Below are 25,885 nucleotides of genomic sequence, written 5' to 3'. Positions count from 1 at the left end.
GGGCAGGGACACCTTCCACTAGAGCAGGTTGCTCCAAGCCCCGTCCAGCCTGGTCTTCAACACTTCCAAGGATTTTAACCCACTCTTCAGGCTTGCAAATGTTATGCTGACAGGCAGCTCTGTTTAATGGAAAGCAAGCTCACCTGGGAGTCAAGTAAGCAGATGTGACGCAGGGCACTGCATTAGTATGAGCTAAATCAGCCCTCTCCCTGCTCACTGCTGCTGGTGATGGATAAACTAAGCCTGGGAGCGCTGCTCCTCTGCACAACCTGAGTAAGTTACTGTTTTTCTCTAGCTCCCTTCTTACCTTCTTGTTGCAGTATCTGTCCTAACGCTTCTCCCCTCAATTTTAGGTGGTAAAACTTTTGGGACGGGCAGGGCAGGTGGGTGATTCCACACTGACTTGCACAACAAAAGAAATGAGCTGGACAGAAAGCAGAATTTGGACAGGGGAGGGTAAACCAGAGAAGCCAAAGAACAAGCATCCGCACAGGATATCCTGACACTGGGCTGTGTACTTGACACAATATTTAGTTGAACTGCACCACTTCCTTTAAGGTGCAAAACTCAGATTTATTCAGCTGATCTCTTTCCACGTTCCTGCTGAACATACATGAATGAACGTACAGCTCTCCTTGCATTTAGCCATTGAGCTCAAACTTTTATTTGCCATCTGGCAATGGATTGGGGGATTTAGTGGGGGGAGGGGATAGGGAAAGGGCTTTTTTTCCCCCCTTTTTTTTTTCTTTTTGCATCTGTATTTGCTTTATGAGCTATGGCCAAGGCATCATTTACACATGGGGACCGGGGTCGGGTTCTCTCAATTCTTTCCATATGTTCACTTCTGCTGTCAAAACATTTTTCAGATCTAATTAATCTACACACGTCTCTCTGCTCATTTCCCACTCAGGGGGTTTGAGCATTTTGGGGGGTATCTAGCTGGGATTCTATTATAACAGCAACTTCTGCCTATACTTTGCTTTAGGGTAACTCCATCAAGAAAATGAATCTATTTACAGCACTTCACTCTTCTCCATCTCATTATTCTTTCCCTATTTCCAGCATTGGCAGAGGAGACTTCCCTTTTCCCCTCATCCTTCACATATATTCTTTGCCATGTTCCAGTGTCTACCTGAGGTTAATGAGGGAAATCCCTGCTGTGAGTTTTGATTTGGGATTATTTTTTATCTAATTAATCTGATGTGTGGTTTACTGTAAAAAAACCCAACCCTGTACCTCAGAAATATGCTTACATTTTATCCAGTCTGGATTGCATTTGGGAAATTACCCTGGGCAGGGGCTCATAAAAAACAAGAGACCTTTAAAGAAAGAGTTCACTACTGTAAACTGGTAGAAGGTTGAGATGTTAAATCAGAGAGGAAAACTGCATTAAAATATGGAGAGAGCCTTTCTAGTAACCTTACAGACATGCTATCTCCAATAAAAACCTAAAATATCACTGAAAACTGTTATTTAATAGATACCCAAAGTGTGGTGGGCAGAGAGTAAAACCTAGAAGCCATGAGAAATCTGCGGAGAGTTTAGAGCTGGACTGAGTAGCCATTTCTCCATGTGAAGCACAGTACAGAGAAGAGAGCTGTCTGTGGCAAAAGGCATTTGGTGTCCTTGCTCTTGACTGCTACAGACAAGGAGATAGCATCCTTTTCTAGCACACTGTTCCAGAAAGGATCTTTCTTTCCCAAATTAGAGGCTGCAAGTGACTAAACTGAATGACAGCTGAAGCAAAGCACTGTTGCAGGGGGGTGGACTAGATGACCTTTAAAGGTCTCTTCCAACTCAAACTATCCTATGATATGATGATTCTATGACCAGCTGATGATATTGTCCTGTTTTCTTTAGGTATGAAAAGCAGAGGCAGCCAGGGATGAGGAGCTACTGCTCTCATTTGCTCTTCTGCCATTAAAACTGTCCTCTAAGAGTGCTGTTCCTTAAAAGCAGTTTAAAATGCTGGATACTTATTGCTACAAAATTTTGGAAAGCCACTGATCCCTTATAAACCTGGGAAGCCTGGTCTGACAGATGGGTCAGCCAGTCTGTTGCCAAATGTGCTCAACCTCAACTGTGGGATTCCTGTAGAGACAGAATTCAGAGAGATTTATACAAAGAAACTCTAACAGTCACTTCAGAATACGTATTCTGCTCCCCTTGCTCCTAAAAAGTTTGGCTTGTATCTCTTGGAGACCATTGCTAAATGGTAAATACAGTTTTCTAGCATTAAAACCTCTTTGTAAGCAGAAACCTCTCTACATGCACAACCTCTCTGTGTATTGCAATTACAGGTTATTACATAGAAAAAACTGTAGGCACCAACTTCCACAAACTCATTGGGAAGAAACTATTCTTGCTGGTGAATGTCAAAAGTTACACTCCTCACTGTTCTAGTTATCTGTCAGGCCTGGCATGTTTCTGTACAAAACCAAACCCAAGGGCTATTAATGCCCACCTGCCCCCGAGCCATAAAAGAGCCTTTGATTACAGCAATACTACATAACCTCTTTTAATGAGCAAATCTAAACCCAGCATTGCCAGCAGGAATTTTTCAAGGTAGCCGAGGCATCTTTTTCTTTAGGAGATCTTCTAAGAAAGCATTTGTATTCATTTGGCAAATAGCAAAAGAGCACATTTTATAATTGACTGTGCCCAAAACAATAGCTGGTTCTGTCCGCAAACACCCCAGTTTGAATTCAAAGTGCAGTCAGCATGTGAGTCAGTCGGCAAGCGGTAGCAGAGTTTGGCTGGCTCACAGCCCAAGATCTAATATAGCACCATCCTGCCCCAGGGGTTATCTTTAAAGCTGAGATCTTGCAGAGAAGAGCACACAAGACACACTCCACCTTCCCACCTCCATGTTTTGGCTAGGTGGGACGGTTGGTGAGCTTGTTTATAAGCTCTCCTTTTTACCTCCAGACAAACAGACTGAATCCCTCCAGGTGGTTGTTCTCACAACACCCAGCCAGTCACCATCCCCACTTTTACTTTGTTGTCCCATCCTATTTCCCACTTTTTTAAGGCAGCCCCAGTGAGCTGCACCTTGTGGCTCCTATTTCCGAGCAAACCTGGCCCCTTCACTCACTTCAATGAGAAATGTCTAACCCACTGCTCCTCAAGTGCTTGCGGGGGAAAGCTCTTCCCAGCGCAACTTCTGTGACTGTAAGGGGGCAGTCGGATACATTGGCTCCCAAATTTTGATCTTGGACAAGTCACACAAGCCTTCAGCACATCAGTTTCACATATATTCCATGGGAATCAATAACAACACCACATTAACTTAGGAGGGAAGTTTAGCCAATGTGGGACACAACTGAAGGAGGAACACTTTGTGCTTCACAACTCAGCTGATCCTAAGAACTGAGCCAATTCCTGCTGCTGAGGATCTGTCCTTTTATTTAAAGACAGCAAGCTGAGAGAAGAGATGAATAGCAGAGACTCAAATGGCTCATGGAGCTTTTCACTTGTAGGTCACCAATCAGAACCTCGGCGAGGTCAGTGTTTGCGAGTTCTCGTGGCATGCAAGCTTTTTATAGTGTCCTTTGCAAAGGGGATTTATTGGTTTCAAATTAATTTCTATTGCATGCAGTTTTCACAACATGAAACCCTCCATTGTTACAGCTCAGCCCCCATTAACCCTTTGCAAAGCTACGCAAGAGAAAATGCTACCACCACCTGAACAGCTCGCCTCTTAAATTCTACTTGAAGAAGCGTCCTAACTGTGAACTGAGCCTGGGTGACCTCAAAGAGCCTTTCCTAGCCTTGGGTAGAGGCACAGCCATGAGAGGAAAGTTGTACTGCAGCTGTACATACTGTTCCTCGCTCGTGCATAAATTGGGAAAGGCAGAGCCCAGCTCTGCAGGCTTGTTCTTTGCTCCCCACAGGGACCCTGCAGCCCTCACTGGGTCTGCTCATGGAGAAAGATAAGTGTGTGTGCTGGCAGTGGCACAGGCCTATTCTTTGCAGAAAGTACTTTCTGAAAGGAAAAACAAAACAGAAGAAGCAAAAATGAACAACTCTATCATTATCCAATGTGTTGAGATCTCAGCAGAGATCATTTCAAAGATCCATATTGTTTACAGCAGCTGATGAGTCTAACAAGTGCTGAAGCTGTGCTCTCGCTTAAAGTGCTAACATATTTACAGTTTCAATCCTGTCCTTAGCACTTATCTGTCATTTCAAGATGAATGCTCCTTTTGTACCAGCTAATTACTTGCACGAATACTCCCCTAGCTCCAAATCCCAGATTTGTTTCGCTTTTCCATTAGCTGCAATTTTGTACTTTGGAAATTGCTTAATATGGCAAATCTAACAAAAAAAGCTAGGTTTTGTTCAAAGGTATTTCTTTGCCTCTGACAAGTCTAGAATGGGAGGAGGGGAATTAACTTTTATCTGATGAAAGTCTTATTTTTACTACACAACTTTTCTAAGCACACTTACCCATTGTTCTGCTCTGGTGTGGTTATTGGTGTTAGAATAATTTGTGAGGCTCTATATAAAATCAGGCTGGCTTAGCAAGAGATCCAGCTAAACCACTTGCTAAGAACTATTTTTCTCATGCTCCACAATCTTTATTCTCTATATATTATACAATATATTCTCTCTATATAATACAATTCTCTCTATATAATACATCAAAAATGGGGTAGGATCCCATCCTGCCCCCTTCTCTCCCAACAAACAGTAGGACCATGTGCAACTGGAAAGCTGTCAGTCATTGCATTTTTGCAGGAATAGAAGGAATGTGGCCACTGGACAACTCAGTAACTTAATTTAAAAAAATACAACCCAGACATGCAAGAAAAAGGATACACTTACTTATATCCAGGAGGTCTTATCCTGTGGAATGTTTTACATTACAGCCATTGGGTTACTGACCTGTCACAAACCACTTTCAGATGCAAATCACAAAATGCTCAGCAGTGCAAGATGCATCTGTTGTTCCTGCTAATTCTGAACCCACTGCAGTCAAAAAAGGAGAACATCTGATTTCCAGCAGTCTCCAGCAAGCAGCTACAACTCCAGTTTAGAAGGCTCCATACATGAGCAAAGAGTGCCAGTCTCTCAGTTGTGTTAGATACAGCATTAGGTGTCTAAAGCTACAAGCCTGTGAATGAAAACACTGATCTTGAATTAGCCTCTGTTGTTCCTAAGGGATTGCCAATACAAACCGTGAGTGAATTTGTCCTTGAAGGGATGTGGTCTCCCATTCCTGCCCAAATATTTTCTAAAAACAGGAATTCTGCATATGAAAGTGTATTTCATTGTAAATGTATAACACAAGCTTTAAAAGTGATGAATGTTGTAAATATTAAACATTGATGTAAACTTCAGAGCTGTAGTCATGTCATACTACACAGGCCAGCTTTCATATTATATACATGGCAATGCAAATTACCACACATCATAAACTGGCTGCAGTTCTAAAGTCAGATGCTGTTTTTTCCCATTCAGAAATCAAAAGACATTCCAGTTATGTGCAACTGAGTTGTCAGTCTACTGGCCTTTCCATTCTGACTTATTTTAGTCCGCCAGAGCAACACAACTGGCATCAGCAGAGATTTTCTTTGCACTGTACATTCTATCTCCTTTACCATAACTATAAAAGCAGCCTCTGAGGTACTCAGACATCACTAGATCTGCTTCACAAACCAGTTGGATGAAGAACAAAGTTAAACAACTTGCCCAAAGACAGAGACAGAGGCAGTTGCAAAGCTGGGAATAAACCCATGTACTCTGACTCTCGGGTTAGGTAACATACGTTGTTTTCTCATTGCAAAACTCTGCTTTTATTTACACCAAAGTAAACTCAGAAGAACTTGATACTACAGCAGTTTATGTTAGATTTGAACCAGTACTGCTGATGACAGTGTGTATCCCATTACCAGGCTGCTAATAAGAACTACATTGGCAAATACAGCTTTTTTTTCCCCCTCTATCACTAAGAAATACTACACTACATTTTACGTGGTATTTGTTTGATCTGTAAAGCCAGGCAATCCAGCTCTTATCTCAAGAACATTAAGCAAGCCTGCTGATTTGAGGTGCCTAACAGTTCTGGACATTCCTATCTGTTCATACTTGAGGAGTTACAATAGGAACATGGATGCTGCTAAACAAAGAAAAGCCCTTCTTCCTTAACCCTTACTGCTAATGCTGCAGGAAAAATACAGCATGCATGGGTGGAATAGGTGCAAAACCCTCTCCAACTCTAAATCCTGCTGCTGTGTTGCAGATATAAGGTAGTATCTATCCACAGTAGGTTTTCCTGCTTTCTGAAGTCACAATCTAAAGAACAGCAAATGCCATCGTTGGGAGAAATGAAGGAAGTTACAAAACATTGCCAAAAAAGTGGATGGGAGGAAAAGCAGGCAGGAAAGTTCAAAGGCAGCTGAATGAAACGCTCCTGTGAAACGGATCCCATGTAATTAGCCACTAGAGGGAACATGAGTCCTGCTGCTTCATTAAGGTGCAGTCCCTTCTAGCAGTGGGGTGCTGAGCACCTTCCCTGCAAGCTCTGGAGCGGGACAAATTTTTCCTGACCTTTGTGTTTCACTTTCCTCTTTCAGGTCTGTATAGGCCTTGGCACAAGCACTGAACAAGACTCGAAGAATTCATACACCTTTCATATCTTGTAGCTACAATTAACTATTTTTGCACCAGAAGCACCTGGTAGAAGTATTTAAGCAGAAACCTGGGAGCAGAAGGGGGGAGATGAAGGAAAGGGAAAGGACCAAGAAAAGAAAACTGCCAAAAGAGGCAAGGGTGTATTTTTCAGGCAGCACACACTTCAGTGTTGGCTCTTTTAAAGTAGAAGGGAAGAAACACATGCAGTTCCTATGCAAACTGTGTGAGAAAGGTGAAGCGATGTTCTGCTGGTATACATTGGACTGAGGTAGTCGTTGGGAGAGATGGCAAGCGACCTGCATCCCCGCTGACCTGCATGAGAAAAATGAATGAGGCAAAAAGGAAAAGCCCCTCTCAGGCTGCTTTATCTCTGCTGCTGCTGCTGAGGATACAGACCTATTCAACAGCATGGCTAGGGCTGAATCACAGACAAACAATCTTTTCTATAACCATAAAAATGACAAATAAGTAATAGTTACAGCCTGTAAACACAAGACTCAAATTAAATAGAGTTCTAAGTGGTACACTGTAACTGGAAGCAGGATCCTACTCCTATTAGAGCCAGCTCAGCCTAAAGACTATCAGATGTTACTCAGGCCTTAGAAGGCCTGAGACATAAACTATGTGTCTAAGAGAAAAAGAAGTCAAATGACTCATGACAGAGTTTGTTTTAATATAAATGACTTCTTCTGGCTCTTTGCTTTTAAAGACTTGCCATTTTCAGATCTTGAACAGCTAACCTAGGCAGCTGGCTTCCTCAGCCAGTGTCCTTCATTTTGTGTATAAAACACTGGCATTTACAAACTCATATTCCTCTGGCTGAGGGAGGGCAGTTTATTTTAGCACTGTGATCAGGGCCATCATAAATCTTTCCTCTTCCAGCCCAAGAACACCAGCACAGCTCCATCAGTGCTGTACCCATGAACCAGAGGATACACTACAACACTTCCCTGAAGTCCTATAAGCCTTGAGAGTGGACCTGAGAGATCAGCACTGAATGAGACACCAACCATCCCTTCCTCTTTGTTTTTTGTTGCGTGAGGACACAGGTAAGGGACTGAAAGATGGAAAGAGTAGGGAAAGAGAGAGAATAAAAGAAGGGGAAGGAGAAAGGAAAAGGTGAAGAAGGAAGAGCAAAAGGAAGGGAAGAAAGAAGGGAAGAAGGAAGGGAAGAACAGGAGAATCAACAGATGAGAAAAGAAGGAAAAGTGGAAAAACAAAACAAAAAATAAACAAGAGAGGCACAAACAATAAGGTGGCAAGAATACAAGAGGAGAGAATAAACAACATCAGAGTGGGAGTAGGGAGGGGGAAATGGTGGGGATACCAGGAGTGCCAAAAAAGAAAAGCTCAATTCTCCTCCACGCCTATCTTCTTTCTCATGTTTCCTTCATTCACTTTCCATGCCTGGTTCTGCTCTGGGGTGAGTGGAACTTCCATGTTCAGAAAGCCGAAAGTTTGGCATTTTATGTCTTATGGCAAGTGTGCTGGCTATCCAGTGCTTCCCCAGGGGCAAAGTTACACAAAGCAAATGAAAAGCAAAGCTTGCTTAGTCTGCCTTTCATGCAATGCAAGAATCATCCCTTAGATGGGACTATTGCGAAATTAAACAACCTTACAACCACAACCAGTAAATAATGAGTAATGTGCTTGTATACACAAAGCTTTTATACCAACCAGTTGAAGAAAGTAAGGATAGCTCATCACAAGAAGACCCCATTTAGCAGAAGGGCTTCAAGCAGCTTAGCATTTTTAGGGCCGTTACTCATCTCTTTCACCTAAGCTAAGTGCCAGCTTCCAACCTAGAGGCTAACACATATCCAATTTATCTCCTGTAAGACACTTGTACACTGCTTCCCTCAGTCTAGTGTAAAAATACAGGATTCAATGCCTAAACTACTTCACAGAAACGAGTGATTTTGTGACAACATATAGGAAGACATCAGTCCGGGAAAATTAGGCAAAAATCGAGTCTTACCAGACATTTTGAAAGCAAAAGGAGTCTGACACATGGCTACTAGACTCAGCAATATTTTGCTGAATATATCCAAGGTGCTTAACTCAGTCCTGAGCTACAGGGCTCACCAATGAAGGAACCTTCCAAATGCAACACATTATCATCTTCCACCCCATGGTTTTGGGAGGAGAAGTTGGGTTGGGTAACAACCACGTATTCTTGTCATGCAGATACTCTTCAGAGGAAAAATTACTGATTAGAAATTGTTTTACTTTCCAGAATGTTTTCCCTTGGAGGGTCTACTGTGCTTCCAAAGCTCCAAAAGAAGTGCCATGGTTAGATCTAACCACTCCTCCTCAGTCTGCTTAGTGAGGAGCGCATTGCCACATCACTTTACTCTGTCCCTTGACAAAACAATGTGCTCCCATCAGAGCTTCCACACCCACACTCCTCCCTAAGATTTCTACCTGGTAAAGGACTATCTGGAAGCTGTGCAGAAAACAGCAACACAGAGCAGGTGCTCACACAAACAGGCTCTACATGGGTCAAAATGTATTCATGTACTGAAGGTTAGTAATGCTCAGGGAAAAGCATCCCCTAGGAGTACTACACATTGAGTACACTCTCTGTAAGTTATTCTTAGCTGAAAACTACACTTGTGAAAGATGACAATCCAACTCAGTTGTGCTGCTTATACGTGTTTACAAGGCACAGCAAGATATGGGCACAGCGGTTCTCCTTATTTGTGTTCTTCTTGTGGTTTTCAACCCTCATCTGGAGGAGTATCTTTGTACAAAAATTTGCAACTTCTGCTTTTCCATGCCCACTTGGTGGTTTGCCTTTCCTCAAAAGTGACAATTATGGTCTCGCTAATCATTATGTGGACACTTGTCCCAATAAAACCAAAACAGAGGCATGAAGTGATTTCATGTGGATTCTCTCTGCATGTCACTGTCCAATTTCCAGTATCAAACCGTGCCTCAGAAACGTTTAAGCACTGTGGGTGTGAAAAGTTGCCTCAAAACAAGAAAGCAAACCAGGGGTGGGAAAGGTCATTATACATCCATATCTAAGCAGCCAAGGAAACAAGAACCTATGGCTTAGCTGAACAAAGAAAGCAGAATGAGAGTTGGATTCCAATGCTGAGGATGAGGATTGCCAGTATGCTAATAAAGTAACTGCCTTCTATTGCTAATAAAACAAATATGGGATCTTCCCTCTACTATTTCAGATCCATGATTACATGAAATAGAATAAAGAAAAATGTCTTTACTGTTAACCAGAATAAACCAAAATGTATTAGAAACACCCAAATAGTAAGCAGAGTCTTGTTAAACTATAGACATAGGGCAAATTTTGAGAAGCAAACCCCTCTTAGACATCTTTAGGAGAAAGGGCAACACAGTCCATTAAGTTATAAAACTTCTTCAAATATAGGGTGGCAAAAGTATGTTCTAGTGGTAGGAACTACTGGCATCAAATCCCACAACTAAGTGATCATAATGTCCTTCAAAAAATTTATTGTGAAAAACCTTCAAGCATTTCAGACAGCTAACGCTGTGCCTCTACATGCTTGTGCTCTGCCACAGAACAGTCTGATCCCCTGGGCTGACATAGCAAGAGTGCAAATCCCAGATGGAAAATTAATCTCACAATGTAGCCAGATTGAGTTTCCAGTTCTCCAGTGCATAACTTGAAGGTTGCTCTGCTCAGCTGCTGAAGAGGTGAGGGCAGAAAGACTTTAACTTATGTGACATCCCGAACATCATTTAAGTAAGACACGCTCTGAAAAGGACCTTATTGGCCACTGACAGTTACAAAGGATCCATGGTATCCTGCTTTGTACTCATCCTTCCTATAAAATATTGCTATCACACTTTTCCCTGCTTAAATGGCCTGGACAGAAGGGGAGTCTCAAGGTCCAAATGACTTCAGCTATGTCTCTGAGTTTGTGGGTAAAATCTCTCCTTAAAATAGAAAGGAGATGGATCACAGTACATTTTAAAGAAAGCATCTATCTATTATGAAGACACATTTATGGTTTCCTCATATTTATGGTTTTCCTCAAGAAAAGACAGGGCCAGCAAGCTCGAAAAGCTGTAAAGTTGTGATATTATTAAACTGATCTTAGTCTGCTTGAAAAGAACAAAGTAAACTAATTGTTCCTCTCCTTAGACAGACTCCACCGTGGTCATTTCATGGTTGGTTACAAAAATCTGCAACAGCAGAACCTGAACTATTCTAGGCTGCATATTTTCTCCTGCTTGCCAGGTCTTGGGCTTACCGACAGATGAGAAGAATACCACTGGTTTAGTAAGAGTCTCGACTTTGCAGATTAACAAAACACTTAAATCTTTTTCTTTGCCAACATCAGCTGATGTGAGTTTATTAAAAGCTAAAAGACATGACAATATATGCGTTAAGCCTACAGACAGATTATATTTATATACATATGGTTGCTTCTAACAGGGTAATCGGGTGTGTGCACACAAGATAGAAAACTCAGGTGAGGTCAATGGAGCCCTGCCAATGCACAAAGCCAGCTACACCTTCAGCATAAAGACAGAGGATTAAATAGATTTCTTTCATCATTTGAGCAGCTAAGAGGTCTTCATTACCTCTTCAGTCTAGCCTTGTAAATGTGAAAAATAAGTCATAAAATCTTTATCACCACTCTCAGACAGAAATAATAAACTGGAAAGTCACATTGATATCCCAACACACAGTGCCCTGTCTCCTTCCACTGATGTCCAAATAAAAGGCCATGTTTCATTTCATTTCATTAGTGTGGTATTTCCTTAAACCACCTACTTTTCTAAAAGTAAAATGGCCACATCTGTAAGTACTGGATTTCTGAGATTATAATAATAATGCCTCCAACATTAGTACTTCTGTGCCAAATAGCTATTATAAATGGGCAGTTCTGTTATGGCCAATGTATTACACTGAGTTGCTGCAGCTGCCTTTCCTTGTCATTAAAGAGTTACTGAGAAATTCCAAATCTGAACATTTGTGGACTGGATGACATTTAAAATGGAGCATGCTAAGTCTCCACAAAAGGCCAGCACTTAACAAAAGACACCGCCTTTGTATCCTATTACCTACAGCATCCTCGACTTGTTTCTGAATGGGTAATAATATGACCCAATTGCAAGAGCTCTCATAGCCTTTATCATTTCAAGACGTGTCATCTACCAGTGTGTGTGAGAGTCCTGTTTGGGCTTGGATCCAGCAAAGTACTTCAGCACATGGGCAGTCCTGCTTATCTTCAGCTGAGCTCCTTGCCTACTTGAAAGTGAGATAATGTACCTAAGCGCTTGACTGGATCAGGGCACTGGAGTAAACTGGTGTCACTCCTCTCAAATCCTGGAGCAATGCTGATTTACATTAACTGAGAATTTTGGATTGTGATTATGGACTAAGATCATCTGTCATTTCAGTAGCTATATGACCTGCTACAACAAACTTTGACATTTTCTTAGACAAGTTTTTACCTGTAATAATTTCAAGTGATATAAACCAACTACAAATCATCTAATGTGACAATGAACCAAACACTACTGTGCAGCACGTACTGATTTGATAATACATCAAATGTATGACAACATATAGCATTAGACATTGCACTCCACCAAGAACATTTAACAGCAGCAGAGCTATTTCTCTCAACTCCAATATAAAAGGCAGCCAGTGGGATGATATCAAATGATGGCAGCCCTGCTTCTCATAAAAGGACGTTGGGGACTCCAAGGAGATTTGTGTATCTGCACTTGAACAGCATAGCAATGTGGAAATGTTAAAGTTAGTAAAGCAAACAGTCCTCAAATGAGAAGGGCAACAGATGTCAACCAGTATCACATGTCAGTAAACAGCAACAAGACAGAGAGTACTTTTCTTAGCACTTTTGTGAAAGCATCGTGCTATCAGCTCCAGCCACATCTCAGCTGTTTGACTCTCTATGCGTGATTTAACTCCCACCAAGAGAGGATATCCAACCACATGGAAATACTGTCCACTGAAGTCAGCTGAAGGAAAGTAGAAATGCTTCTGTATATTTATTGTGGCTTGAAAAGTGGAAAAAAATAAAGACTCACACTCTCAACCTGATTGAAAGCTCATTCTGTGCTTGGCAGAGACAGACAAGCATTTACATTTTCAGCTTTAATACAGAAGGATCATCCTTAGGGCAAAAGAGTAGTTGTGATTCATCCGCTTTTTACCCTTACTGCAGAAACTTCTGACAGTAAGGCCAAAATATGCTAACTAAAAAGGCACTCTTTGTACCATAAACACTAGGCCACAAGGAACTGGACAGTGGCCATCAAATCACTGCCTTTTAATTTTTCTCTCTCATCTATATTTCTCTAAAGATTTCTGGTAAGAAGGCAGCTGACTCTATACAAAAGCCAGAGGCATTGCCAGTATCTCGGTGGTTTCATGCATGCCATTTTGAATCTAACTTTCTTACACAAGGGGAAAAAAAACCAGCTTTCTATTAGGCAAAGATGTATTCCAGTGTGAAAACACCAAGGAAAGAGGTAAAGGGATAGAGTTCTTGTACTGCCAAGCCACTGCTTTGAGTCCAGGCCTGGTTAGCTGCAAATACACTCCACCAGTCATCAAAGTATCTTAGCTGCTTATGTGGGAAACAGATCGGTTCTCAGCAAGCAGTAGAGTCCACATCACAAACTGCTGTGACATCCCTTGATAGCTTTGCTGCCAGTCATAAGGGAGAGAACAACGAATGAATGGACTGTGAAGATTCAGCTCTTTTCACCACTGGAATACTGTCTCTAACAGTAGATACAGAAGCTGTGCACTGAAGCATAAAGTATTTCTTTTACGGAGCACAGGTCTTGTCAATGAGCCTGATCATATACAATCCACGAAGGAATTTCTTTAAAGCTCACTTAGATGAGAGGCCATTCCCAGCCAATAGCCTTGCCCAAGGCTGGTCTCCACTAAACCTTGGGCTCAAACTCTACATGTACAGATTTGGAGCTTTTGAAGAATAAGAAGGCCAGATCACAGCATCACAACACACTCCTTGTGGACAGCACGGTGCCTAAGAAAAAACGTGCCCTTCCTCTGCCTTTCCAAAATCCTCTGATTAAGGCAACAGGAGGAAAACCCCCCTATCCCAACAGGAAGGCCTTTACTAAAAGGTGCATTAATTGGGTAAGGCAAGCCAACGAAATGATTAATTTGCTGTTCTCCTTCACTACGATGTTTACACAAGTTGATTATAGCACTTAATTACTAATTCAGCCTCCTCAAAACCAAGAGTGCTTTACATTTTTAATGAGATGAGGGAAGGCAACATTCCCTAACTCAACAGCGAGAAGTCATTTTATTTCCTCTTTTGATTTCCCAAGTTATTACCATTTCTAAGGAAAAAACTATCCCCTCCCTGATCTTTCACTCAGTTCTTGCTTTTGAAAATATGGAAATGAACAAGACACTTGTATTAATTTCAATCCAGGACCTGACAGGTAATGCTCTGGAAGAGGAATAGAGGATCAGACCATAAACTGAAGCATGTCCATTGAAGTAAGTGGAACAAAATTACACCAGAGACTGCCTGATCCAGAAATGGAAATAGCCTAATCCCTTCCAGTTCTGTCAGCAAAACTACTGAACGTGCCCCACTACTATTTACGGGTGTTCTTATGAAATGTCGTCTATACACAACTGCCAGTTGGTCCATTACCAAGGTTGTGGACTAACTGTTGTGTTAAAGAACTTCTTTACGTTCCTGGTAGTCTGTAACATTTTCATTGTTAAGAGGTGAATACGCTGCAGATCATGTGGTCTTCCTGGCTGATCTCTATAAAACTTGTGTTGGTGGGTTTTGTTATTTGATTTTATTCTTTATGCTAAACCACCCAACAACTTCTTTAGGCAACTGAGAGAGGTTCATTACATTAAGCATAACCAAGCAGTGCACAAACAAAACTCCTCTGAGTTTCTTCAGTCCAGTAAATTATTTTCTCTTCACCATCACTGCTTCAAACCCCTTCTGCAATATATCTCCCTCATAGTTAGGGACTCTGTGCCTGTTATCCTGAACGTGAGCCAGGAGACCACGATCCATACAGCTTCTAGGGCAGCTTGCAGGGATGCGAAGTGTACCTAAGGGGCACTTCACGTGCTCAACTGCTACTGCTGCTAAATAATTCAGCTAATCCACATTGGGTAATTGCCTAACACCTCTTTCTATAGCTCATTTTTATACACCTCCAATCTGCTTTATAAAAACAATTAAAAAGCTTTTCCTCCCCCACCCTTATCTTTTTGCAGGATATACCCCTAACTTGCATAACAACCAAAACTAACAACCACCTTGTCCTTGTCCTAAAGACAAGGCTACACCTACTTAAAAATCAATTTTATACCATAAAACTGTTGTAACTATGTAGACTCTAAGTTCTAGCTCAATGTTTTACACCAAAAATGATCACAGAAAGTTACCAGTATAATGTGTTATAGTAAATTATACAAAGTTTCTTCTCTTCCATATTGGCCAGTAACAATGACCCACATTAAGATAACTTAAAATAAATCTGGTAATCTGGTTTCATCCAGGTAATTTTATTAATTGCTTTAATATGCAATTAAGGAGTAGTCAGGGGGCTGCAGGATTTTATAAGGTAATAATGCTGTTCCCTGGTGTAGGGCTTTGTCCCAAAGAGTAGGCTATCCACAAAAAAAAGAGCTGGATGGCTGCCAAATCAAACAGCACCTTCTTCCCATTTTCAATTATGTACCAGTGAGGCAGAGTAATGAGGATATACTGGAAACTTTGACATTTATTTATTGAACATTTTTCCTGAGAAGGAATTGCTGGCTTGCGAAACCGGAAACTATATTTTTACTATAGAAACAATCGCAGGGAAAACCAGGATCCTGCTGCTCAGCATGAAAGGAATGGCTAGAACCAATCAATTGACCCATCGAAGCCAGCAATGTTGAGGTGATTTCATTCTATGCAGATGTATGTCAAAAATCCAAATCCCTATAATACAGTGTATATTTCAAAAAGCCTTATGTTATACTGCTTTACAGAGGAGTGTCTCCTGTGACCCAGTCAGGCTGTGTCACACTCACCAGCACAGCAATCAACATGCAACAAAACCAGTTAAAGGGTGTAACATTCGTAGGGGCAAATTAAAAGATAACCCAAACTGCAAGAAGAAATTCAGATTTTTTCCCCTTTCCAAAGATTCTAGAGACTAAAACAAAAGATGGAATGGGGAAGAACTGACCACACTGCATGTTCTTTTTGCTTTTTGGATAGAGCAATTGTTTTAATTCAGTTTTACCACAGAAGAGAAAAACGCAGGCAGAGTAAATGAAGAGGAAAATAGGGAAGTCAACATTCTTTGAAGCAACAACATATGGTGACCAGGCACGAGAGATGGAGGTTATAAATCTTTCCTTGATAGAAATACCTAAAGATGAAATTGCAGCTTCAAGGGGCTCGAGCTTTTAACCCCACACTACAATCCTGAAAATTAACCTGTATGGTTACAAATTTTGCCATAACCTTTATTTCCAGTGCTTCTTTGTAAAGGCTCAGCACTCTGAGAGTTTTGGTACTAATACAGATGTGGTCAATAGAAAGCATGAAAACCTTTGCTCCACGAATCATTCCAAATACAAATAAAATGTTATGAAAATTAAGAATTAGAACAAAATGCTGCATTCTGCAAACAGTCACTGCTGTAGTACAGAAATGGAAATGAGGACATTGATTCTTGCTTCTTTGTGAGCAGAAACTTCTTTAGGGATACCAAAGAATGAAGGAAAAGCTCTTTACTATTCCACTATGACCAACTGCCCAAGAAACTGAAGGGTAGGAATCTGTTGTCTCACAAACACTTCTGATGAGGTTCATCATACAACGGTATGTAGGTAAGCAAGCCAAATCCCAGTGATGGAATGCCACAGGACTGAGCATCAGAACAATACAGCAGTATGAGAGTAACAGCAATCCCCACAGCCACGTACTTTACCCCTAAGGAAATATGATCCAATTCCAATGCATTTCTTAACTGTTAAGCTAAATAAAGCCTAACTCTAATTATGATATAAGGCTACCATAGAGTTGGGTCTTCTGTTGAAAAGCAACGCCCTGGTAGATTTTGAGGACCTTGTCCATGTGTCCAAATTTCTGAGTGAAGAGCAGACTGCTGGAGCATTGGCTCTGATTTGGTTGCCCCGTGCCTCAAACCCCTATGCTGACAGAATGCACAAGCAGGTCACCTCTAACATGTAATGCATGTTACCTCCCAAAAGCATCACATGTAGCATGTAGACCAGCTCACCAGCTCCCTGAAGCATCACTCACTGTGTATATACTACATAGCACACATGCACATACTTCCATATAAGTTCCCTGCTGTTGCTTATCACTAGTGGGTTTCACGTGTCTGTTCAGCAGTCAGTCCTTTTGCCCTTTCAGCAGAGCATGTTAAAGCTGGACTAAAATTATCAGAAGTGATTTGGAGGGATCCTGGCTTTGAGTGCTATTTCCAAGCTGTCCTAAAGATGCTTGAGTTTTAGAAAATGGAGAACAGACAACCCATGAAAACCAGAGAGGTTTGAAGCATTTTGATTTTAACATTGAGTGGAAATGACCAAAAATCATTCTGAGAAATGTGACCAGTCACTGGGACAAATACAGTAAAAATTCCCCTTCAAACAACTATAGACATAAGGGAAGAGGTTACTGGTAAAAAACCCCACAATTTTCTCCTTTACTATTAGACTGAGCAAACAAAGAGCTTTGGAAGGCACAATAATTAATCACAAACCATCTATTATAGGACAGGTAATAACCTCTATTATTTCCAAAGACTACAACAATGCTGAATGTTTTCAGCAGCAACTCTAAGAAAGTTTTGGTTTGTAAGATATGTTAGCAGGAAAATAAATGGAAGAGAAGGCCATTGAACTGCAATGCTACATATGCATTTATGCCTTCCTACCCCCAAAAGACATTTATTTCTTTAAACTTTCTTGTTTCTTGATCCCATGTAGCTGAATTCTTTATTTTTACATAATCTAACCTATTTTCTGCAATGTTAGAGATGTTCAATACTGCCATAGGTGGCACCTCTTTAATGACAATCTTCCGAACACACACTAAGCCAAAACACTTCGGTGGGTGGTTTCTTCACACTGCCAGATGTGTTGTGGCTTCCTGGACAGGATTCAGGGCCTCACCTGGCTCCCAGTGATCACCACAGGCAGTATGATGGAAAGAAACAAGCTACAAATACCCAGTGGGATGTATAATAGCAGTAGTTTCCAGACTACTTTCCCTTGTTCTGTTTCAGAGACATCCCAAGGAATCCCATGGGCTTGACCTGTAACTCAGTGAAACAAAAGGAAACTCTCCTGCTGACTGGAACCAGACCTTACACAAATAGCTGCTGAAGCACTGAAAAAGGCAGAGACTGCATTTGGGAAACCAGACTCCTTATGCAGTGCTAAGGTACTGGATTGCAATTTGTACTTTTTCTTCATGTACTGGTATTAACTTACTTGATTCAAGCAGGAACGGGAAGGGAGTATAGTCATGCAGTCCTGTGCCCCATGGTCACAGGTAAGCCCTTAGAAGTCTACTCCAGGAAGACCTTCAGAACTGCACTGTACTTATGACAAGCCAAAACCCATTCTGCTAACCAAAGAGGCAGGTACATCCTGACCTGTCATAACAGTAAAAGAGCAAACACTTCTCAAATTAAAAAGTCTGTGACAAGGCTGGTTCAAAGGATCCAGTTTCACTGAACAAGATTTCTGATTCAGTGTGCTATGCAAACTGACATATATTTATATGGATGTATGTATAAAACATACATATGTACGTGTTCTGACATTGCCGGATATGCTTCTGAAATACTTTTATATAAAAAGGCAGAGTTAAACACTGAAGCTAAATGAATACACCCAAGTTATATAAAAACACATCACAGAAATGTCACAGCATTAGATTTTTATAATGGTCATGAAGACAGATTTAATAAAATCAGTTTTGAGATGTTCAGCTATTGCATAGTAGTGGAAAACATTTTAAACTTGGAATGAAACATCTGTGTATTTGAAGGCAGAAGATTAACAGAGTAAGAATTAAATATGAAGTCCTGTCACCAAAAGTCGCTACTGAAATCCATTTATCAAAACAAGTTCTCCTTGCAACAGTAAAACTATTAAATATAGCTATAGATATATTGTATTATATATTTGTTGCAATGGGATTAATGGTAAAATTCCTATGAAAGGAAACTGATCTTCCTGCTAACCGAAGCAGCACTGTAGAATATTCACATTTGGAAATTTCACATTTGGAAAAATGCCAAACATGGCCCTGTCCCGCAGCTCCTGTTGAGCTGCTCCAGAGCAACTGCATCAATTGAACAGGGTTGAGAAGCTGAACTCCCTATTCAGAAAATACATTCAGATAAGTGTTTTGTGCAAAATTTCAGCTACAAGTATCTGTGTTACAGAGAAAAGTGTATGTAGGGACCATCCTGATAAGTAATTGTGTCCAGCTGGATGCAGTGTACTGTTTAGCGCCCTTGTGTAGCACGAGGAGAGGACGTCTTATTCTAGTGGAATTACTAGACGGGAAAACAGATTGGATTTTGGGTATTCAGACCCTTCCTCGGGTTTGTCTATGCTATTGTTGTTTATATAAATGCAGCTAAGTCATGCTCTGGCTGATCCACTGAACATAAAAGCCTTACTGCTACTTTTGCAACTGTTAATGGATTGAAATAACATGAATAAACATGAAGTTCCATCCTCATTATTAACTCTGCATTCACTATGGACAAGACAAAGTATAGGTGTGTCATTTTTTACTGCATAAATAGTGCTATGTTGTTTCTTAGGTTTAACATTCCTCAGCATGAAGAAAGGAAAGTAGGACAAATATAACTTGAGATGAAAGTGTGACCTTCTTGCAGGATCGGAGCCCTGCCAAATTTCCTTTTTGTCTGTAAAACTGCATGGCCTAACTTCATACACAGAAGCTTTAACCTGCATATCCCTACAGTCAAAAGACAAATGAACCTCCAACACACCTAAATAACATACAGAGTTAAAAAGAGGGTAGAGAGAAAGCGATGCTGGCTCTTGTCCGGCTGCGCAGAAGGTACAGACTTTTCCACGTGAATTAAAGTCTGTGCATGGTGCCAAATGTCAAAGTGTAAAACACATTAAAACTGGGGGAAAAATTAATAATCAGATACTGCATACCTGTATAGATGCAAAATCCCCAGAAGCACAGGCTCCAAGAATAGCAGCACCCACCAAAACAGACTCCACTTCTTTGGAGAGGACAACAGGCTTGCCTGTACAAGACAAAGCCAGGCCTCTGTTAGGAAGAACATAGCAGTAATGCACTAGCAGCACAATAAGTAACTAAAGCAAAAAAGACAAAGAAAAGAAGGAATCAAAAAAGACTTGAAAACCATGTTCACATCCTCCATTTGGAACTACAGTCCATATAGATTAATGTAAATCTCTCTGCTCTGTGGTTCCAGGCTCCAAGAAAAATGCAGAATTTAAATAAAACAATTTCAGCAAAATATTAAGGCAGAACATGAAGCATACAAAGAACAACCCCCAGATCTTTGACATTAGCTATTTATCTCAAAGAGCTTGGTATAAACCTGTTTACCCACACCCTCCAAACCCACGTGCCTATTAAAAGCAGAGCTCGAGGGGAAAACAGGGTGGTATTCTGTTTGTTTCTTTTGCAAAGAGCAAAAAACCCAGATTGTTTCTGTTTGTTGTTTAAATATATAGCCAAGATAGGCAGTCTGGTTTTGCTGGAAGCCATGAAAATATGACTAGTAAACTCTCACAAGCTATGTATGAAATAATAAGAGAAATCTTGTCTCCCAAATTGTGCTCGAAAACAAGATTAAAACACTGGGAAAACAAACAAACAAACTCAATATATATTCTGAAGTACAATTAAAAATTATTGTTTCATCGCCCATGGGTACTATCATGAACACACTTCCCTCTGGTTCACACAAAGTTTTCTAAGACATGCATTACTGGTGTAAAAACAGCAGGAAAAAGCCTAATCAAATAAAAATCATTTATTTCTTAATAAACTTTCATAATTCTCCTTAGAAAACTAAGCCAATAGCATAAGTCTAAATACTTTTCTAGCTGTACTTTAGATGCTTATCCTCACTAAGCCAAAAAATGGAACATTCCTCCAGTGCTTGGCATGTCTTTGAATTTCCATTACTGAGATAATTTCAGGCAGTGAATGAGGATGTAAACACAGCAATGGGGGGAGTGAACAGCCCTAATGATATTATGCCCCCAAAATTGTTACTCTTGAGAGCCAACTTTAAGATTAGAAGGGGCTGAAATCTGGAGGAAGATCTCAAGTGAGGCACAAACAACTTTTACAGAGGGAAAGGCATATGCACACTTTTCAAAATGAGAACTAAAATTAGTAATACAAGAAACAATTATTGTTTCATTCACAAACAAAGCAAATTCACTTTGCACCCCAGGCATACAGGTACATTATGCTAACTTTGCAGCAAAAAGCTCCTTACAATCATCTTTCAGTGAGGGACATAAAGGTGCCACAGGGGTTATTATGCCATTTCTACCTACAGTTAGCACAGGCAAAGTGATGGGGAAAGAAAGCGGAGAGGGAGACCTTGTTGTTTGATTGCTGGAATGACTATTACCAGTGAACTACTGTAATTACAGCATCCCTTCAATTTTTCTGACCAATGAAATCCACCTTAAAAACATGAGTGCAGGATCAGTCACCTGAGCATTCCTCCAGTTCAGGCAGAGCACAGCTCAGGACTTGGGTCAGCTTGGAAGAGAACAATCTAAAACTGAAGCTAAGAGCTCCGTGGCTGGCTGCCAGGCATTGAGGCAGTAAGCAATTTTCAGCGTGCTCTAAAATTTGCTGCACATTTCCTGCATCATCAGAATGAATACAGAATTCTTACCAGGCAAACAAAAAGATCAAGATACTTTTTAAGTGCCCTGCGAAATTATCTATTGGATGTCTGCATGGCTGAGTCATGGGCATTTGCAGCTAACAATAATATATTCAGATTTTTTCTTTTGGGGAAAGAATGGGGGATTGATCCTGGAATGTTAGTTATTTTATCTGATAGGCTCTAATGAGTTCAACATAACCAAGAGCATTTCAGTTAGATGAACTCTGACATCCCTTGTCAGTCACTGATTTTACAAATGGGGGAGAACTCCAGACTGCAAAAAGGCCTTTTTGTACTGAATTGTACTTGGCCATTAGTTACAGTCAAAGAACTTCTGATTACATTTTAATCAGAATACCTTTTCACAGATCTTTTATTTCACACATCGTGAACCAGCATCCCAACTCTACACGTAGCATCCCAACTCTACACGAATTTCTAATACAGCGTGCATTAGAAATTCACCTAAAACAGTTGAGTTATACAGGGAAAGGCATAGACTTGACAACATTATTTTTCACAAACCTGAAGTGTCACTTGATTACAATATATTTAGTGAATTTTAAAGTCAACAGGCATTATGCTTTTTGCTTCTCTATTTCTGTTTTCATCTCAAGTAAGTACATAAAGCATATTTTCATCTTTCCTCCTGCATCAAGGTTATGAAGTGTGGTTCGATGTTAGGATAAATCAGATCTCCAGACCAAATGCCCCAAATCTGAGTCTTAAGCTTTATTCATGACAGCTCAAGTGGTCTTAATTTGACATATACCCAAAACATACATCATTCAAAGTTGCTCTGAAGTCCTTTACAGTAAATTTTGTTATTTTTTCCACATTTTTCAAAGTATATTCAACTGACTCCCAGGTGTGCTGAGATGTCCAACACACACAGACCTAAGGGAGACCAAGCCTGAGACTTCCTCTTGTGATGAACTACATACCCAGGACCTTCCACCCAACAGGAATTCTACAAAACCAAGTGCAACACCATGCAGGAGCAAGAATCCAGGAATTGTGGCCTAATTCCTATTAATAATACAGACATGGAAGCAATTTGGAAAAGAATTGTTCTATAGGAGGGATACAATGCCCAGCATGCACAGGAACTGTCAGAACTCCAACATAATTCAAATAGGATGAAGCTAATAGAGGATTTAGTAAAACACAACTTATGCAAAACATGATTACAAAATGCAGTGGGCATTATTCCATTTGACATCTTGGAATCTGACTGAATGGAATAATTTCTACAGAAAAATTCAAATTATTTTTTAAAAATCTGATAGTGAGAAGCGTCTCTGAGATAATTTATACATATTAGGTTTATACCTGTACAGAGTTTTTACATTTGTTCTATTGCACTTTCTTAAAACCCTGTCAGTCTAAGATCCTTAGATCCTTAGATCAGAAATCAATTTAAACTGATAGGAACCAAGCTGGAAATCAAGCTGGAGGTTTCCCCTGAAGCCTGTTTTCTAACAATAAGAAGTATGGAGCTTTGTTTGCACTGCATCTCTGTGTTATTCAAATATCTTTAAATTTCAGGAAATTCAGCCTTGCAAGAAGTAACATTTCTTTACACACTTTTTGGCCAACCAGCAAAATACAGTTCTATATAAAGAGAGTCTTTAGTTTTCCAAAGACAAGGTATTTAGTCACCTAAAATGGTTTACACTCCTTTCCCTCTAACTTACCAGTAATGTCAGCGTGCATCTGCACAAAGAGAGGGTTCTTGCTCAGCCCACCACACAGGAACAGTGTGTTGATATGATGCCCTGCAGCCTGCATAGTTTCCAAAATATGTCTTGTTCCTAACTTCAAAAAGGGGGAAAAAACACAAAAAGAAACCAGATGAGCACAGGAGAGCAGCCACAGGAACAGATCTTAAAGCTCAATTTGCTATAAAGAATGATACTATTAACTGCCCCTACCAGTAACCAGAGGGCTGGGAACAGACCTGCAGGGCTATGGCTTCTGCTTAGCTTCCAGTCAGGAACAGGCATTGTAATTAAGAAGGACGAAAAACAAATGGATGGCAGACAGAACTGGGAAGCACACAGGCACAGTACATTGCAGAAGACATCCTGGGGCTGGCTGAAGGAGTGGAGACGTACCGGTACACAGTAACACAGGGAAACAGGGCTTGCAGGGAAGTACTGACAAAGGTGAAGGCAGGGCTGATGGGAAAACACAGAAACGGGCACCAGGAAGACTTGCGGGCAGTGATAAGCAGCTGTTTTGACCAAGCACAGCAGAGCAGGGAAAACATTTCCACATCCAGAACTAAAACCTACATGGCAAAGACATCCCCAGCAAAACCTTCTATTTACTTGGTATAACAGTATCTGAAAATAACTTTCGGTAAGGAGATTCAAATTCTGAAGCCAAATAGCAAAACAGAACCAAAAAAAGAGGAGCAAATAAAACCCTGTCTTTTCAGCAAAAAAGGAAAACCTGAAGAATTTTGTATTGGCTTAACTATTTCTCTTGGCCTTTGCCCTATGCAAAATAAAATGTTCCATTTTATGTCTGGATTAATCGAAACATCTAAAATGTGGGCACATTTTTAAACTTCTCATTTACAGTCTCCATTCTGAGAAACCCAAATTAGAACAGCTCAGTGTTCCGTTCTGTGAATGATGAAAGCAAACGCTTTACCATTTTAAAACAATCTTTTCTCTTTCTGTTTGCTTTGCTTGTCTCCAACTACTCACCCAAGTCAACCTTCTCCCTCTTTCCTCTTGCAAGAACATTTTCCATTTCTTTGACAAACTATTTGTCCAAAAATAATCCCCAGCTCTTTATAATACCTTGGAAGTTAATTTTGAAGCTCAGACTTGACAAAATGCCAAATTCCAGCCAAAATTTTGCCCAGGCTGACTCTTTGTAGGGAGGTTCCCATAAAACACGATCTGGACAAAGTTTTCACCAACAGTTGTGTAAGTTTTCTTTATGCTATGCTGCAGGTTCATTACAAGGTCTGCAGCCTGCAATAAACCCCTCTTCAAATAAAACTACTGGAAATTGAAGTGAGTAGAGTTTGATCAGACTGGAGACATTCACTATGAATGACTGGCACCATTCTGAAGAGGCCTTCAAATATGTTTTGGTTTCTCAGGCAAGCGGTTAGGAGGAACTTTAGCAGCCGCAACAGCAGCTGACTAAATCCATCACTTCCCTATTGACACAGAGGGCTAATTTCCAAATCACACAGCCACCATTTTAATTATGGAAAAATAAACTGCTCCAAAAAGAGCCTGTCTCCTCCGAATGGGCTTGACAGCCACAATTATATCTGTGATCATGTTCTCATCCGTCTTAACTGTTGCATCGCATTTGGCAATGAATGGTTAAAAGGATATTCTCTCCCCCTGCTTCTGAAATTCAAATTTATTAACAACTTCTCTCCCAACATACACACGTCAAAGACCCTTAGAAAGAACATGCTGTGAAAATGATTTTGTGTTTACCTGCCTGGAAAATTGTATTCACATTGCAATTTAAATTAAAGCCAGACTTATTTCACTGTGGGTGGGGGGGAACTAATTTAATCCTGGATTGGAGAAAATGCAAATTGAGGGGCTTCAAATGCAAATGTTATATAAAAAGAAAAAAGCGTCTCCTGCTGAAAAGAAAACTAGAGATTAACATTCTGTGGGCAGGCCTGAACCTTTTACAACACTTCTGCTTAGGTTTAAGTTTTATCTTGCACCCACTGAAGACATTTAATGGTACAGGATTGGGGCTGTCCTGAACTAGAACTGTTTCCTTCCACAAAAGTGAAGCTAAAATTGGGAGTGACAGACTATGGGAGGAAAATTAAATTTCCCAGGTATCACATTAGCAATGAGTAAATATACTGAGTCAAACCCGAGTCTACTCTGTCTACTTTTTAGTTACTGTTTCAATAGTGCTTTAGGAAAAATGAACTTCCATTAACTTAGAGCGAAAGAAAACCATGGGATGGCCTTTTGATATTAAATCTCACCATCAGCACAATCAGTTATCAAAAAGATGCTAAATTTAGTGTTCAAAACCGTGTTTGTGTTTTACAATAAAATCGGAGTCGTATCATATAGTGAGATAATAGGTGACTTTCCCAAGATTTCCAGCAGGGAACGTTTCCACTTCATTAGCACCATATAATAACGGAGGCACCTGTTCCACACTGGAAAGTTTCTTTCAGGGGCAGTATCAGTCCCTGGCATTGTTTAAACTCTCCTAGACTTTCTTATTGAAATGGTGGGATTATACGGAAGCATCAGGTATAACCAAGCCACATTCATCTTCA

At 40.5% G+C, this 25,885-nt stretch overlaps 1 protein-coding gene across 6 annotated transcripts in view; it reads right to left on the bottom strand.

Moving 5' to 3' along the window:
- Positions 1 to 25,885, bottom strand: part of FGGY (FGGY carbohydrate kinase domain containing) — a 299,368-nt gene that overhangs the window by 11,871 nt on the left and 261,612 nt on the right. For 5 of the 6 annotated variants that reach the window (XR_003992624.1, XR_003992625.1, XR_003992627.1 and 2 more), the window contains 2 exons: positions 23,289 to 23,409; positions 19,859 to 19,953 (listed from right to left, as the gene is read on the bottom strand). Coding sequence is in view for 1 of the 6 variants with exons in the window: in XM_030494718.1 (XP_030350578.1) it covers positions 19,859 to 19,953; positions 23,289 to 23,409 (216 nt within the window). In the remaining 5 variants the exon portion in view is untranslated. The remainder of the gene's footprint in view (positions 1 to 19,858; positions 19,954 to 23,288; positions 23,410 to 25,885) is intronic. The other variant, XR_003992626.1, reaches the window with a different exon arrangement.

This window comes from Strigops habroptila, chromosome 8 (assembly GCF_004027225.2).
Source record: "Strigops habroptila isolate Jane chromosome 8, bStrHab1.2.pri, whole genome shotgun sequence".
NCBI classification, from domain to species: Eukaryota; Metazoa; Chordata; class Aves; order Psittaciformes; family Psittacidae; genus Strigops; species Strigops habroptila.
This window is presented reverse-complemented; position numbering and strand designations above follow the sequence as displayed.